This window comes from Trichoderma camerunense (assembly GCF_050948025.1).
Source record: "Trichoderma camerunense strain CBS 138272 chromosome Unknown V8C40scaffold_30, whole genome shotgun sequence".
Taxonomy (NCBI): Eukaryota; Fungi; Ascomycota; class Sordariomycetes; order Hypocreales; family Hypocreaceae; genus Trichoderma; species Trichoderma camerunense.
Genome location: NW_028145340.1, coordinates 104153 through 117589, shown reverse-complemented (window position 1 = coordinate 117589; position 13437 = coordinate 104153). Strand labels below are relative to the sequence as shown.

The window sequence follows — 13437 nt, the reverse complement described above, 5'->3', positions numbered from 1 at the left end:
AGTAGTCGCGAGACTAAAAGAAATGACTGCCAGCGATATACCTGTCGCAGTAACTTTGACGCAAATTCCACAATGCCATGCGGACCTGAAATAACAAAGAGAATATAAAACCGTATCATCTCAAGAGAAATGCGAGAAAAAAAGAGAAAAATAAAAGAAGAAAGAGAAAAATAATCAAGGTGCACAAACACGCCAGATGGCCTCCATGACAGCAGCGTTGAAAGCAGGCAAGTTCTGGGAGACGGCGTGAGGCTCAGAAGGCTGTAAAGGAGCCTGAATATAAGCAGCGAATCGAAGTTTGAGGGAAGGAAAATGACACCAAGGAAAATCACCAGCGGCGACTGGACGCGTGTTAGCCACTCAAGTTAATCCGACGAGGAAATCAATCCTTCTTACCTGTATGCAGAATCCGCATTTCGTTGGCGGCGGCGTTGCATCTTAGGCAAAGTCACGCGATCCTGCCGTTGGTGGACACCAATGTCGTCGGGGGACCTCTGCTTAGCAGGTCGCCCCAGGAGCTCGGCTTCCAGTGAGTTCAAGTCGGAGGATCGGCTAGAGACCGACGAATTCCTAGATTTTGGGCCTTGATGGCGCTCCTTTGACCGTGACCGAGATTCAAGCTCTAGTGGGGGCAGGACAGGTTCATCCTCTTCTTCCACAATTGGTACATCGTCGCCTTGGACGGCTGATCCAGTATCGTATTGCGCTTGTGTCTGTTTGCCATCTTCAGCGTTGTTTGGATCATGTGCAAGCGATGCTGCAGCTTTTGATTTCTTTGGTTGACGTTCGTCCTCAGATTCGTCATCTCTGCGCTTATGTTTTCCATTAAGATGAGGCGTGTCAAGAGCCATACTGTTAGGAGTTGAGGCTTCGTCTCTTCCATGATGAAGAGTGTTCTGAGAAAGTCGTCGCTCATCATCCCGTGCTGATTCTGCCTCGTCATTGGATAAGACCGCTCGAGGAGCTTCAGTTTCATTATTATCCGTAGACTCTCCAGACTATGAAAGTACGTTACTTAGCAATCTAGTCCGGCAGGAACGGAATACATTTAAAGGCATTATCAAAGAGCAGGTATACATACCTCAGAATCTGCAGTTTCGGAATCCTCGTCAAGCTCACCAGAAACTAGCTGAGGGAGCATGTCATCCCCGTGTTGATACGACTGCGCATTGTCTGATACCGGTATCTCGGTCGCAGCCGAGTCTTCAGGGAAGTCCTCTTTTGAGGCTTCAGAACCGAATTTTGCGTTCTTTTCAAGGTCCTCTATTGATGATAGTGGGCCAGTTTTGGCGAGTTCCGAGGTAGTCGAGGCCGATGCTTTCTGGGAGGATCTGATAGCTGAGCTAGAGCGATTAGAACGATTACCACGGTTAGAACGGCTGGCCTTATTCTGCATCTTCTGTTGCGAAGAGCGATGACGGGAGCCTTGATCCCGGCGTCTATGATCACGGTTTTTGTTTTGACGATCATGTTTCCGTCTGTTCCTATGATCTCGGTGAGGCTCTTGCTGCGTATGGACGCTTCTGGGGGGCTTCGGCGGAAGAGAATGATGAACGGGAGCGGGCTGGTTCAAACCAGAATGAGAACGAGAAACATGCGGCGGCTTGGGCGGAGGAGGGAAGTGTGCAGGCCCGCTCTGAGCAGGGTAAGGAACTGGGGGCAGTCCGTATGGTGGCTGCGAATAAGACTGAGTGTAAGTCGTCTGGGGCGGGTAACCAGGCGCGCTGGATGGTCCAGCAGGCGGGTATGAAGCATACGCCGCAGGATACGGTGCCGGTGGCTGTGGTGCTGGCGGCCCAGGAGGATGAGCTGCGTAACCCGCTGGGGCTGCAGGGGCTGCACCATAAGGCGGCTGATGATACTGCTGCGATGGATAGGTTGGACCATATCCAGTTGGGTAGTGCGCAGCAGGCTGGTAATGAGCATAAGGGCCCTGGAATTGAGGGTTCTGCTGAGGATATGGAGGTCCAGGCGGCAATGGCGGATAAGGAGCTGCGCCATGGCTCAGAGACGAAGGGTGAGGCGGCGGAGGAGGAGGAGGAGGCGGTGGTGCATATTTGGTGATGATGGGCCCCTTGTTCATCCTTTTTGGATTTCCTCCATGATGCTGCCGATGATTACCATGGCCAGCATTTGGAGCATTTGGAGCGTTCCTCCAAGCGTTGGCAAGGCCACTACAGAGTCGAATACGAGTTAGAAATATCAGAAGAGACAAAAGAAAATGGGCAATATCAGGGCCAGGCAAGCGAAGTTTAGCAAGAAGAAGGGCAGAGGCTTACGCAGGAGTCTTTCTTGTCGGCTCTGGACAAGCAACAACCCAGTGGCCTTTGGCGCCGCAGTTGTAGCACGGCGAGTCGTCAGAGGGGCCCGTGTGAGCATGCGCAGACTCAGCCATCGCTGTGACGATGAAGAACGACAAGTTTCAAGACAAGGAATGGATCGGGCTGTGAGGAAGAAAGTTGACGACGGCGCCGACGATGGTTGAGGGAGTTGATGGTTGGTGACTGAGCGATGATTTGAAACAAGGAAATGGGCGTTCTCACTTTTCCCCGTTAAGTGCCCTCGAAAAAAGAAAAGAGGGAAAAAAAGTCCCCGTCACCTTGAACATCAACCACATCAGAATCGTCACATCACACAAGGCGCAAGTGAGGCATACCTTGCTGGGATAAGACGGCCTAGAAGCGATAACCCCCTTTACAAACTGAACCCCCTCCCCAGGCCGTTTCGAGATGGATGAAGCAATGTCTCATCCACCAGATGAGCAGTCCGGGGATCCTGGAGAAAAGAAAAACAGAGAAAGTTCAGAGATGACGAGCCCTGGTCAGAGAAGCTGAGCCAGCGATTTGGTTGACTGGCAAACGGATGAGTGCAAGTCGCGTTGAATCAGCCGCCACGTGAGGCTGCGCACAGGCCACCAAGCTTGCAACTGTCTCAGCTGGGCAGCCCCGAGTTTTAGCCGCAGTGATATCGGGAGAGATGGAGATGGATGGAGAGAGAAGCGCCTTGGTTTGATCAGAGTCGGATATTGAAGTCCCACAGGAGGAGCTTGTGAGAAGGGCAGCAAAGCTGTATATCGAAGGGTTTATATCGGAGGTGTTGATGTTTGGCGAAGGAGGAAGAAGAGTAAACAAGCGTTGCCGAGTCGAGTTGAAACCTTTGGGCTGAGAGACTCCTGTGGCGGTGAACCTACACAAAAGTGGCTGAAATTATAGTGCAGATATGCCCTGGGAACTCGGTAGATTCATGCACCCATGAGGGGATTCAGCTTTGAAGCAAGGGCTTGGCTGCTACGCTGATTTGTTAATTGTCATCGACGCCATTTGCTTCGATAGCAGATCTATTGACTTGTGCAAGCACTTGCGTACCTAGTAGACAGCTGATAAACCTAGTAGCGGTCAAAACTCTGGGATCCCGTCGCCAGGGTATCGGCTAGGAGCTTGTGGCTTTTGTTTCCGCGTTACTCGAGATCCATCGACTCGCATCTCACAAATCGACAGTGCGACGAAACAGGCAGCCGGCGATGAATCGTCTTAGATTAGGCGAGAAACATGAAGAGATGCTTGGCGGGGAAATGCTGATAAGAAATATATACCCGTAATAGAGCAAGTAAACTGCTGCTGAGTGGTAGGTATGGCATTACCCATCACCCCTTACATGGCACTTAGTAGGTGTGATGCGTTGTCTCAGGTATGATGTCGGGTCTTTGGAGAATTGCAGGTGATTTCACCCTCGGCGGCTGCCCACTGATACCTCCCCCGGGCAGTACCTCGAACTTGAGAGAGATCTCTTAGCAGCATCAAGTATCTCCCGATTTACGGAACCTGCAGCTGCTGCACGGTTTAGCGCGCTAGCGGCGGAAGAAGCGCCAGTGTCGGTACTGTAGTGCCTGGTAGTGCACTGGACGGATGTACAGTAGCAGTCCACCCTCCTGGGTCCAAGTGCTCCGAACAGCGCACCTGAGGTACATGTACAGGTACGTATTGGATGGCTGGATCACATCACAGCGTGGATAATTTCTCAGCAAAAAAGCTAATTGCAGCTAGCGGATCCCCAGAACCTGCATGCTGCGAACCAAGCTTCTTGCTTGTGGCCACATTCGCATCGCCATCACCATCGAGCTGCTTCATCTGCTGGTCTGGAGCGCCGTCCAGGTCCAGGCTGTTGCAAGTGAGAAATAGGCGTCGGGCCCCTCGACCATGTTGGTGCATCCAGCCACGGCCCCTCCAAACACCATCGCCTGCAGACTCTTACCTGGATGATTCCGTCAAGGGTGCAGCCCGTGTAACCGCCCGCTTCGTCATAAGATATCCCAGCCGAGAGAGGCATCTATGCTTTGTGAGGGAACGCCATGCCGTCGCTACCATGTGAGTTTGACTGCTGTCTTCCTGTCATGTCCCTTGTGCAGTCTCGTTTCTGTGGTCACAACAGCAAGGCTGACAGTATCATGGCATCCAGCTTCCGTCGATCTAGACGAGTGCATCTCGCGCCTCTACAAAAAGGAACTCCTGGCCGAGTCCGTCATCGAGGCAGTATGTGCCAAGACAAAGGAGCTCCTCATGCGCGAGAGCAACGTCGTTCACGTCAAGGCCCCAATCACCGTTGTCGGCGACATCCACGGCCAGTTCTACGACCTCATCGAGATATTCAGAATCGGTGGCTACTGCCCTGATACCAACTACCTGTTCCTAGGTCCGTCTCCTCCAGATTCTTACGTCTATGTATGGGCATACGTCAGTGCATGTGCATCTGCATGCGCATACTGTTGCATGCCGCCTCGCTCGTGGAATTTGTGGTATTGACAGAGTCTTGAAATATTTGCAGGCGACTACGTTGATCGTGGCATGTTCAGCGTCGAGACAATATCGCTACTCGTGTGCTTAAAGCTCCGATACCCCGAACGCGTGCACCTGATCCGCGGTAACCACGAGTCGCGCGGCGTTACGCAGTCGTACGGGTTCTACACAGAATGCTCGCGCAAATACGGCAACGCCAACGTGTGGCATTATTTCACAGACATGTTCGATTTCCTGACCTTGAGTGTCGTCATTGACAACCAGATTTTCTGCGTCCACGGAGGTAGGTCCCTGGTTCGGAGCTGACAACCCCACCATGACGATAAATCCAAATGCTCAACGTTAATGCGACAGGTCTCTCGCCCTCTATACACTCCATCGACCAAATCAAAATCATAGATCGCTTCAGAGAAATTCCACACGAAGGGCCCATGGCCGATCTGGTGTGGTCCGATCCAGATCCCGACCGAGACGAATTCTCGCTTTCACCCCGCGGTGCGGGCTATACGTTTGGCGCGCAAGTCGTCAAAAAGTTCTTGGCCGTCAACAATATGTCACACATCCTCCGGGCCCACCAGCTCTGTCAGGAGGGCTTCCAAGTGCTCTACGACGACCGCCTTAGTACCGTGTGGAGCGCGCCGAATTATTGCTACAGGTGCGGCAACATGGCCAGTGTGCTCGAGGTCAATACACAGGGCGAGAGGTTCTTCAACGTCTTTGCTGCAGCACCGGAAAATGACCAACACAAGGATATGCAGCAGGGAATGGAGAAGACGGCGGATGGAAATTCTCTCCCCGACTACTTCTTATAACAGAAAGAGAAAGATATACCAGAGTTGGATCTTATTGACGTCGTCATTAATATGTATCAATCAACGTACAGTGCAACCAGTTATGCAGAGCTTTGTCATGATATAGAATTGCGGGCTATGCTAGAACATGAAGGCAGATGTTGCAGCATCCACACATCACATGTCAATATGCTACTAGGTATGTATTTGCGCTTGCTTAAAATGTATACTATGCAAAATGTTACTATGCAAAATGTATATCATGCAAAATGTATACTATGCTTGTTTCCAACAGCAAAACGCGGCTTCAGCATCCTGCACGTGTGATATTTTTTCTTTGGGGATAATCAGACATCTTCATATCTCGTGAGATGGGGAAGGTAGGAGGGGCATTATTAAACGAATGAACAAAAAAGGGAGTCCGCTTCCAACGCTTGTTTAGTTGGTCTCTGGCCAATCCTTGACGATTTCGAATTTCCACTCGAACTCGAGGTGCTTCTTCTTGTCGTCGTCGACGAAGCTGGAGATGGCGTCGTACTTGCCACGAAGGAGCATTCCAGATGGAGCCTCCTCCTCATGGACTGTGGGGTTGTAAGTCAAAATGTCCATCTTCACATTTCACGTGACGGCGGAATACTTACACTTCTTGATGTAGGTGGGCTGGTTCTCGGTGTTGGGCGCATAACTTCCCTGTATAGGTCATTAGTGCTTTGATCTTGCAACAGCCCAATTGACAGCCGGTATATTCTACTAACAATCATTTCCGAGTCCTTGGACACCTTGATTCCCCTTCTCTTAATGACCTGAACATAGTGCAGACCGCTTAGAATCTCGTGCTGGACCTTGAACTCGGCGCTCATGGTGAACTTGACGCCCTCCTTGATCTGGAAGGGTTTGTCCTTGAGCGCATTCTCGCTTCCAGCTTTGGCGAGATCGATTCTAACGGGAGGCCGGCCGGGGGAGTCCATGGTGAGTGAATGGATGATGCAAACTCGGGGATCGGAGGGATCGGAGAGGTCCTTGCCACCGCCGAGGCCAAGGGACTGCTTGTATCGCTGGAGGGACTCATCACCGGCATCTAGGGTACAAGTGTCAGTTGGGCGACAACGTGACGACAGGTGCAGTAGCGGAACAACACGTGAAAGAAAGGAATGTGGACGGGCCAGATGTGAAGCAAAGACTTTAGATGGAAGCTTTAGAACGAGCTCTCGTCCAAACACAAAACACCTAACAACAGATGTTGGTCGGAAAGGAGGCCCAAGCTTATCAAGTATATCCGCGTTGACGGATCTGTTTCAGTCGGCTTACACGACCAACATATACAACGCAACCAATCCAAAGCTCTATTTGCACACATCTCTGTCCGTGCTGCCCTAGGGAAAGCTTTAACCAACAGCTACATACCCATCTGGTTGTACTCGGCCAAGCTCTGCTTAGGCTGAGAGAGCTTGTAGCCCTGAGTCTCCTCGGGCATGGTATCATCATCGTGAGAAGCCATTATAACGTCGGGGGGGTCGAAAACCGGCCGGGAAAAGAGCAGACAAAGAGAAGAAGGCCCAGATGAAGCTATTCACACTGCTGATGGATCGAAAGGAGAGATTTGGAAAACATAGCAGCCAAGTCGGTCAAGTGGTCAGAAGGCGGGATAGCAGAGCCATGGAGGGGCAGCGGGTTGCTGGTGGGGGTCGGGGCTATGGCGATGCATGATTGGATCAACGACATGGTGCTGGTAATCCGGTCCGGTCAGGGGTCGGGCGTCGTTGCTGAGTGCGCAAAGGGGTAAAATAGAACGGAGGGCACTAGAGACTAATACGGAGCAGACCTCCAAGCAGCATTGGATGGAACCCTGTAGTCTGTCGACGGGATTCTGCTGGGTTGTCAAGTGATTTATTGCCAAGCACTAGCGCGGTACACCAAGGGCACGCTATTGCGCCGGTGAAATTAGGGGTACCGCAGTAACGGCCCGTGTTAGCAGCAGACTTTTTCTTTGGTGTTGTTTTGTTTTGTTGTTTTTTACGGTACTCCGTATTTATCGGTAACCATGGAGGTAATGTGGCGGCAAGCCGGAGCTATTGCTGAGCGCTAGGGCCCGGCTGTCAGAGGTTAAAGCCTCCGTCCATTGAGTTGTGGACAGATAAGTGTAGGGTACGAGTACTTCTGGGTGCTAAGAAATCGGGGATTCTGGTACTTGCAGTTGAGGAAACACCTGACCTTAAGTTGGTACCAAGCTGCACGTACTCCGTACTCTACTGTATAATGCCGGCAGAATGCTACACTGCAGTTGAGCCGCCAATTGACTACATACAGCCAAGGCCAGTTTCCATTAGCACTCGAACAGGGATCAATTGAATTCGGCAGCTGGCTGGGACTCTTTTAGCGGCAACGGCTGCGTCTGTTGGGCGCTCGAACTCGACGCTACCGTGTTCTCAAAGAGGGACCACGGAACCAGACCCCTACAGGGCCCTACTCCTTCGGGGGGCTTTGGGGGGGTCCCTCAGTTCCTCAGTTCCCCCCAAAAGCCAAAAGCGCAGAAACAAGCGCAAAGTACCCGGCTAGCAAAAAAGTGGTACCATGTACATATGCCTCCGCAAAGACCAGGCCACATCAGGCGCTCCCAGCAATTTGCGCGACTCTTCGCCCACCATCGCGAGTGAATCTTTCTCTTCACCCTTTTTCATTTGCTAGCCCGCCGAAAGCACAGCACAATCTCCCTCCCAGGCCTCGTCTGCTGCGTTTTTAGTCAAGGCCCGTCGCCCAGGCGCTTCCCGGTCGAGACCGCATCATCTTGTCCGCATTTTTTCCGCGGTGCATTGGCCTTGTTTAAGCCCGACGCGCCGCCCATCGCCAGAAATTCGCTGTTTTTGCATGCGAAGCTCGTTCGTGCGCGAACCACAAGGACTCGCCGCCTCTGCGACCCAAACCGTCCGTTTCCGCGCGCCTAATTGTCTTGCGCCGCCTCTAGTCGCCTGTAAGGAGTTGCTTTTCGGTTTCGACTGGCTCCATCGACACGCTTTGCGCCGCGACACATAAGCCTTATCTGTTTCCTTGCACGCCCCAAAGAGGAAATCACACAATGGCCCCCGCTGCAGGAAGATCGCTGCCGGCCAAGCGGAATCCGCTGCTCATCGACGATGTGCCTCCGTGTAAGTAAATTGATGTTCCATCATTGATTCTTTTTAAGCGACTTGGTCACCCTTTTGCGCTCTGCACTGTCGCCAATGCGCCCGAATCACCACTGACGCGGAATGCTGCAGACTCGGAACTCGTGTCGCGCCGCCGTCTCGGCCAGACCAAGCTGACGCCCAAGATGGTGGGCAGCGATGAGGCTGAGGCCGGTGCTTTGGGCTTCTTCGACTACGCACATCTGCGCGCGCCCCTGCCCAAGGGCATCGTGTCTGGCATTTTCAAGTCCAGCCCCAACAGCTACTTTTTGATGCGCCGCAGCTTTGATGGCTACATCTCGGCGACGGGCATGTTCAAGGCCACCTTTCCCTACGCGGCTGCCGCGGAGGAGGAGGCAGAGCGTAAGTTCATCAAGGCTCAGCCCACCACGAGCCCCGAAGAGACGGCTGGCAACATCTGGATTCCCCCGGAAGCCGCCCTGGCCCTCGCCGAAGAGTACAACATTAGCATCTGGATCCAGGCCCTGCTGGATTCCGCAAAGATCTCCACCACCCAGCCGGCTGATGCCTCGCCCAAAACCATCACTGCGCCGCCCAAGTTCGATCGTCTTAAGGCGCCCACGCAGTTGAGCCCGGCCACTACTCCGACGACCCGAACTCGCGGCCGTCGTTCGGCCAGCCCAACCAAGACCAGTGCCACCAGACGCACAACTGCCTCTCCTCGTCGAAAGCGCAACACCAGATCTAAGGCCTCGGTCGAGACCACACCGGCCCCGAGCGAGATCGCGGAAGAGGCGGAGGAGGCTGCCCCGAAGTCAACCGAGTTTGAGCCCGCTATTGCCAAGGCTGAGACAGATGCCCAGGCTCTCCCATTCACGGCAGGCCAGCCCCCGAGCCCTGAGCAGATTGCGGAGATGATGGCTACCGCCAAGGCCATGGTTGAGAAGGACAAGGAAGAAGCTGAGAAGGCAGAGGAGGAGGCCGCCGAAGAGGAGGAAGGGGCTCAGAACAAGCCCACCCCAAAGAGCACGCCCAAGAACAAGCGGAAGGCCACCGACACCGGCGAAGAGGATGACGAGGCTGCCGAAGGAGACAAGACTGAGGAGGCGCCCCGCTCAAAGAAGATCAAGACCGAAGTCGAGGTCCGCAAGGGCAGGATACAGAAGAGGGCATTGTTTGGCATTGGCGCAACAGTTGCAGTTGGGTACGTTGCTTTTCCCCCCCTCCTCTCCCCATACCCCTATTTTGCAGTTGCATGTACTGACCGTTTCGCAGAGCACTTGTGCCGTGGCTTGCAAACTTCCTATAAATGATACGAAGAGGCTTCAGCCGTGTGTGTCGTTATGTTATGTTGCGTAAAATCTGACATTGAAGGGAAAGTAACTGATCTTTTATGGCGGCTGAATGAGGATTGGGATGGCGCGGTTTTTGCTTTTATTATCCTTCCCCTTTGTCTTTCTGTCATTTTTAATCTGTGATTATCTTTTCTTTTTACAACTCAGGGAGGCGATGTTTTACCCTCCCAAAACCGAAACATATTTCTCGCCCTTATTTTTTTCTTCTCTCTCTCTTCTCTCTCTTTTCTCTCTTCTGCGTGTGCGAGATTTTCCCTCTTTCATTGGACATAGCACCTATTTTTTTAAACAACATTCCCGTTGCAAACTCGACGGGTTTACCAGAGTCCATTGCGCGATGTGGGCTGGTCTACGCGATGGGTTTTTGTGGCGGGGATGATAATCTTTTTTCAAGAAGGAGGAAGAAGGAGGGAAAGAAAGAAACATTGATGGCTTTTTTGCCATGTTCTGTCTCGGAGACGAGTGTTGGATGATTTTGGCTTTTTGTTTTGTCAGAGTCTCGTCCATGAAGTGCTGTGGTTCACATGTATGGTGGAGTGGAGGGGGAGAATACCTGGAGTTATGGAGGGAGGAGAGGGAGACGGGACAATCTGAGCTGATGGGCAGTGTAATACAGAATTAAAACGAAATGAAAATCTCACATCAGGTATGGTGGTGCCCGTGTGTGACGAGGCCTGTGTTGCCATGGCTGCTTTGAGATGTGGTCTGCAGTGCGCTGATATGAAGTCTAGCAGGTAGTGGTCACGTCGTTCATCTATGATCCATGGCTATGAGAATCCGGGCAGCTGCTTGGATATTGTTACGGCATTTTATGGTTTATCAGGGGAAGGATATATTTCTGTAAGTTTCTCGTCGAGTATCAATCTCATCCCTACCATATTTGAAATGGACTCGCAATGCCCCATGATCTCCAAATCGGCCTATTAATGGAAAGGCTTTGATGCTTACCTAGTATCGGAAATGTAATCTGCAAGGTTAATGAACAAATCCATGTATAAATTCATATACAAATACCTACTATATCAATTAAAGTGCCATTTCATGATCTCCTATCCTCTGTTTCATCACATCCGAATACTTCTTATTACGCCTCTTGTCCGGCACAGCTGTAAGCTCTTCCTCCGGTGTCGCCTCGATACTTACCGTCGACATCCGAGTAAGCGGCCGCACCACCCATCCACCCAAGTAACACCCCGGTAGCCAACTCCCCCAGAAATGGCTGGCACCGGCAATGTGCGGCTTTCGCGGGGGAATGTATCCACCCCCACACGTCCTAGGTCGGATCTCCTCGGCCATTGAAGCTTTATCTTTACCCTGCATTCTCGGCTATAGCAGCCTGTTTCTCTTCTCTCTCATTCTTTTCAGTTTCGTTTTTATGTAGCTATCGGCTGGAGATTGATTGCTTCCAATTGCCCAATATGAGAGTCGTAGCTACACGTCTGGGGAGCTTAGTCCAGAGGAGGGGGTTTGCGAGTACATCAAGGAGGCTTGACAACTATGCCTTCATCGGTCTCGGCCAGATGGTGAGATTCATGCCTCTCAGCTTTTTTATGATCATTTATTTTATGTGAGACGGTTGTATCTGACAATGGGTTTGATAGGGCTACCAAATGGCCAAGAACCTTCAGTCCAAGCTGAAGCCTACAGACAAGGTCTCCATCTTCGACGTCAACCCGACGGCCTTGGAGGGTCTTTCGGCAGAGATGAAGGCTGCTTCATCAGGGGCTGCTGTTGAGATTGCGGCGAGCGCGCATGACGCTTCTAAGACGGCTGTAAGTTTTGTTAATGAGTGTTGGTGTTTTCCATTGCTACGTGCTTTCGCGTTGATGCCACAGGGACCGTCTTTGTTGCCCCGGCTATGATCGGGATTGAGCTGAGGTTGGAAGGGTGCACAGCTTTCATGATTTCTCTGATTACAATTGAAACGCCAAATACTGTGAAATACCGCCCTTACTCTCTACTATTACTTACCCGATGATTCACCTTTTCGTTGATTTCATGTATAAATTTGGACCGGTGAACATACGCTAATAGGAATGACAATAGGATACCGTCGTCACTTGCCTGCCAGAGCCACAGCATGTTCGAGGTGTCTACGAGTCCATCCTCACAGACTCGCTCCCAAAGAAGGACCGAATCTTCATCGACTGCTCAACAATCGACCCGACAACATCACGGCAAGTCGCCAAATCCGTATCAGAAGCCGGACAGGGCACATTTGTCGATGCGCCCATGTCAGGCGGTGTTGTCGGCGCCACAGCAGGCACACTGACGTTTATGCTGGGCGCCAACGCAAGCATCCTCCCTCGCGTCGAGCCCACGCTGTTCCTAATGGGCCGCAAGGTGCTGCACTGCGGCGACCAAGGCGCCGGTCTGTCTGCAAAGCTCGCCAACAACTACCTCCTAGCCCTCAACAACATTGCGACCGCCGAGGCCATGAACCTGGGCATCCGATGTGGCCTGGACCCCAAGACGCTTGCCAACGTGCTGAATGTGAGCACGGGCAGATGCTGGCCGAGCGAGATCAACAACCCCGTAAAGGGTGTCATCGAGACGGCGCCTGCGAGCCGTGATTACCGTGGAGGATTTGGCATATCGCTCATGAGAAAGGATCTTCGATTGGCGCTGGTTGCTGCTGAGTCGGCGCAGGCGAAGACGGAGTTGGGCACGTTGGCGTTTGACATGTATGACAAGGCGGCGCAGCGTGAGGATTGCAAGGACCGCGACTTTTCGGTCGTGTATAGATATCTTGGAGGAAAGGAGGAGTAGAGGAAGAAAATAAAGAAATAGATTATTAATTTTTGGGTCAAGGGAGCTGAAAATCTTGATAACCCTGCTGTTGATATTGGCCGGTACTACTTGCCCTGCATTGTCTACCAACGGACAGATGACAGATCAAGTAAATCCAAAGCGTTGATGATAAGGATAATTTGTCATTTATGAATCCACATCTGATTCAATTGATTCATCTTTTCGGCCGGATAGATAGCCCGGTCGGAGATGTCAGCTGTAGGGCTGCGTGAGAGGCAATTTCACATCTCACCAGCATGTGATATGCAGATGCAAATTCCTGTAGGAAGGGGGAAGGGAGTTTTACTCCATATTTGATATTCACCAAAAAAGTGGTTGGAAGCGTAATATTGACGCCATAGACCTGAGTGACCAAATGCTCAACTCGAAACGCCCTACATACTCGTGCAGTATCAACGTGGACGCCCAACAGCAAATAAAACCGACCCATTATTAAGCCGGACATTGCGTTCTTTCCCATCGTATCGTATTCCAAAGGATCAGCCTCATATACGCGTATAAGTGAAAGTCTCGTCTCGGAAGCTCGCTGAGCCGCTCGATGTTGGCTTAGTCAACCGCCTCAAGC

At 51.9% G+C, this 13437-nt stretch overlaps 7 protein-coding genes across 7 annotated transcripts; 4 read left to right on the top strand and 3 right to left on the bottom strand.

The window, feature by feature from the left end:
* Positions 1–328: 328 nt before the first annotated feature.
* Positions 329–2395, bottom strand: V8C40DRAFT_271305 (uncharacterized protein; the record flags this gene model as incomplete). The annotated part of the gene is made up of 4 exons (XM_083220263.1): positions 329–341; positions 397–998; positions 1082–2174; positions 2280–2395. 4 exons carry the CDS (start codon positions 2393–2395, stop codon positions 329–331), a joined length of 1824 nt encoding a protein of 607 aa, XP_083067383.1.
* A 1482-nt stretch (positions 2396–3877) lies between these two features.
* V8C40DRAFT_258923 (protein PPG1) lies at positions 3878–5850 on the top strand. Its single transcript, XM_083218834.1, has 5 exons — positions 3878–3973; positions 4044–4364; positions 4456–4689; positions 4822–5076; positions 5148–5850. Exons 2-5 carry the CDS (start codon positions 4349–4351, stop codon positions 5603–5605), a joined length of 963 nt encoding a protein of 320 aa, XP_083067382.1. The 5' UTR covers positions 3878–3973; positions 4044–4348; the 3' UTR covers positions 5606–5850.
* On the bottom strand, positions 5638–7193 carry V8C40DRAFT_258921 (immunoglobulin E-set). Its single transcript, XM_083218833.1, has 4 exons — positions 6989–7193; positions 6340–6662; positions 6226–6274; positions 5638–6165 (listed from the first exon to the last, which is right to left on the bottom strand). The coding sequence occupies exons 1-4, from the start codon at positions 7080–7082 to the stop codon at positions 6023–6025; spliced, it is 609 nt and encodes a 202-aa protein (XP_083067381.1). The 5' UTR covers positions 7083–7193; the 3' UTR covers positions 5638–6022.
* A 904-nt stretch (positions 7194–8097) lies between these two features.
* V8C40DRAFT_258919 (KilA-N domain-containing protein) lies at positions 8098–10620 on the top strand. The gene is made up of 3 exons (XM_083218832.1): positions 8098–8727; positions 8839–9910; positions 9982–10620. Exons 1-3 carry the CDS (start codon positions 8658–8660, stop codon positions 10013–10015), a joined length of 1176 nt encoding a protein of 391 aa, XP_083067379.1. The 5' UTR covers positions 8098–8657; the 3' UTR covers positions 10016–10620.
* Positions 9981–10496, top strand: V8C40DRAFT_151665 (uncharacterized protein). The gene has a single exon (XM_083211312.1). The coding sequence runs from the start codon at positions 10111–10113 to the stop codon at positions 10438–10440; it is 330 nt and encodes a 109-aa protein (XP_083067380.1). The 5' UTR covers positions 9981–10110; the 3' UTR covers positions 10441–10496.
* Positions 10621–11368: 748 nt separating the features above from the next.
* Positions 11369–12985, top strand: V8C40DRAFT_258913 (NAD binding domain of 6-phosphogluconate dehydrogenase-domain-containing protein). The gene is made up of 3 exons (XM_083218831.1): positions 11369–11584; positions 11663–11833; positions 12108–12985. Exons 1-3 carry the CDS (start codon positions 11480–11482, stop codon positions 12828–12830), a joined length of 999 nt encoding a protein of 332 aa, XP_083067378.1. The 5' UTR covers positions 11369–11479; the 3' UTR covers positions 12831–12985.
* Positions 12812–13355, bottom strand: V8C40DRAFT_258912 (uncharacterized protein). The gene has a single exon (XM_083218830.1). The coding sequence runs from the start codon at positions 13330–13332 to the stop codon at positions 13027–13029; it is 306 nt and encodes a 101-aa protein (XP_083067377.1). The 5' UTR covers positions 13333–13355; the 3' UTR covers positions 12812–13026.
* Between the last annotated feature and the right edge of the window lie 82 nt (positions 13356–13437).

What these genes read in the sequence shown, in the direction of transcription:
- V8C40DRAFT_258923 (XM_083218834.1), top strand. An exon ending in TACCAACTACCTGTTCCTAG is followed by an intron (nt 4,690 to 4,821) that starts GTCCGTCTCCTC and finishes AAATATTTGCAG; the next exon opens with GCGACTACGTTGATCGTGGC. An exon ending in GATTTTCTGCGTCCACGGAG is followed by an intron (nt 5,077 to 5,147) that starts GTAGGTCCCTGG and finishes TTAATGCGACAG; the next exon opens with GTCTCTCGCCCTCTATACAC.
- V8C40DRAFT_258921 (XM_083218833.1), bottom strand. Translation starts at nt 7,082, where the DNA reads ATGGCTTCTCACGATGATGATACCATGCCCGAGGAGACTCAGGGCTAC. An exon ending in GGCCGAGTACAACCAGATGG is followed by an intron (nt 6,663 to 6,988) that starts GTATGTAGCTGT and finishes CTTGTACCCTAG; the next exon opens with ATGCCGGTGATGAGTCCCTC. An exon ending in GCCCACCTACATCAAGAAGT is followed by an intron (nt 6,166 to 6,225) that starts GTAAGTATTCCG and finishes ACAACCCCACAG; the next exon opens with TCCATGAGGAGGAGGCTCCA.
- V8C40DRAFT_258919 (XM_083218832.1), top strand. Translation starts at nt 8,658, where the DNA reads ATGGCCCCCGCTGCAGGAAGATCGCTGCCGGCCAAGCGGAATCCGCTG. An exon ending in CATCGACGATGTGCCTCCGT is followed by an intron (nt 8,728 to 8,838) that starts GTAAGTAAATTG and finishes GGAATGCTGCAG; the next exon opens with ACTCGGAACTCGTGTCGCGC. An exon ending in GGCGCAACAGTTGCAGTTGG is followed by an intron (nt 9,911 to 9,981) that starts GTACGTTGCTTT and finishes ACCGTTTCGCAG; the next exon opens with AGCACTTGTGCCGTGGCTTG.
- V8C40DRAFT_151665 (XM_083211312.1), top strand. Translation starts at nt 10,111, where the DNA reads ATGAGGATTGGGATGGCGCGGTTTTTGCTTTTATTATCCTTCCCCTTT.
- V8C40DRAFT_258913 (XM_083218831.1), top strand. Translation starts at nt 11,480, where the DNA reads ATGAGAGTCGTAGCTACACGTCTGGGGAGCTTAGTCCAGAGGAGGGGG. An exon ending in TCATCGGTCTCGGCCAGATG is followed by an intron (nt 11,585 to 11,662) that starts GTGAGATTCATG and finishes TGGGTTTGATAG; the next exon opens with GGCTACCAAATGGCCAAGAA. An exon ending in ATGACGCTTCTAAGACGGCT is followed by an intron (nt 11,834 to 12,107) that starts GTAAGTTTTGTT and finishes GAATGACAATAG; the next exon opens with GATACCGTCGTCACTTGCCT.
- V8C40DRAFT_258912 (XM_083218830.1), bottom strand. Translation starts at nt 13,332, where the DNA reads ATGGGAAAGAACGCAATGTCCGGCTTAATAATGGGTCGGTTTTATTTG.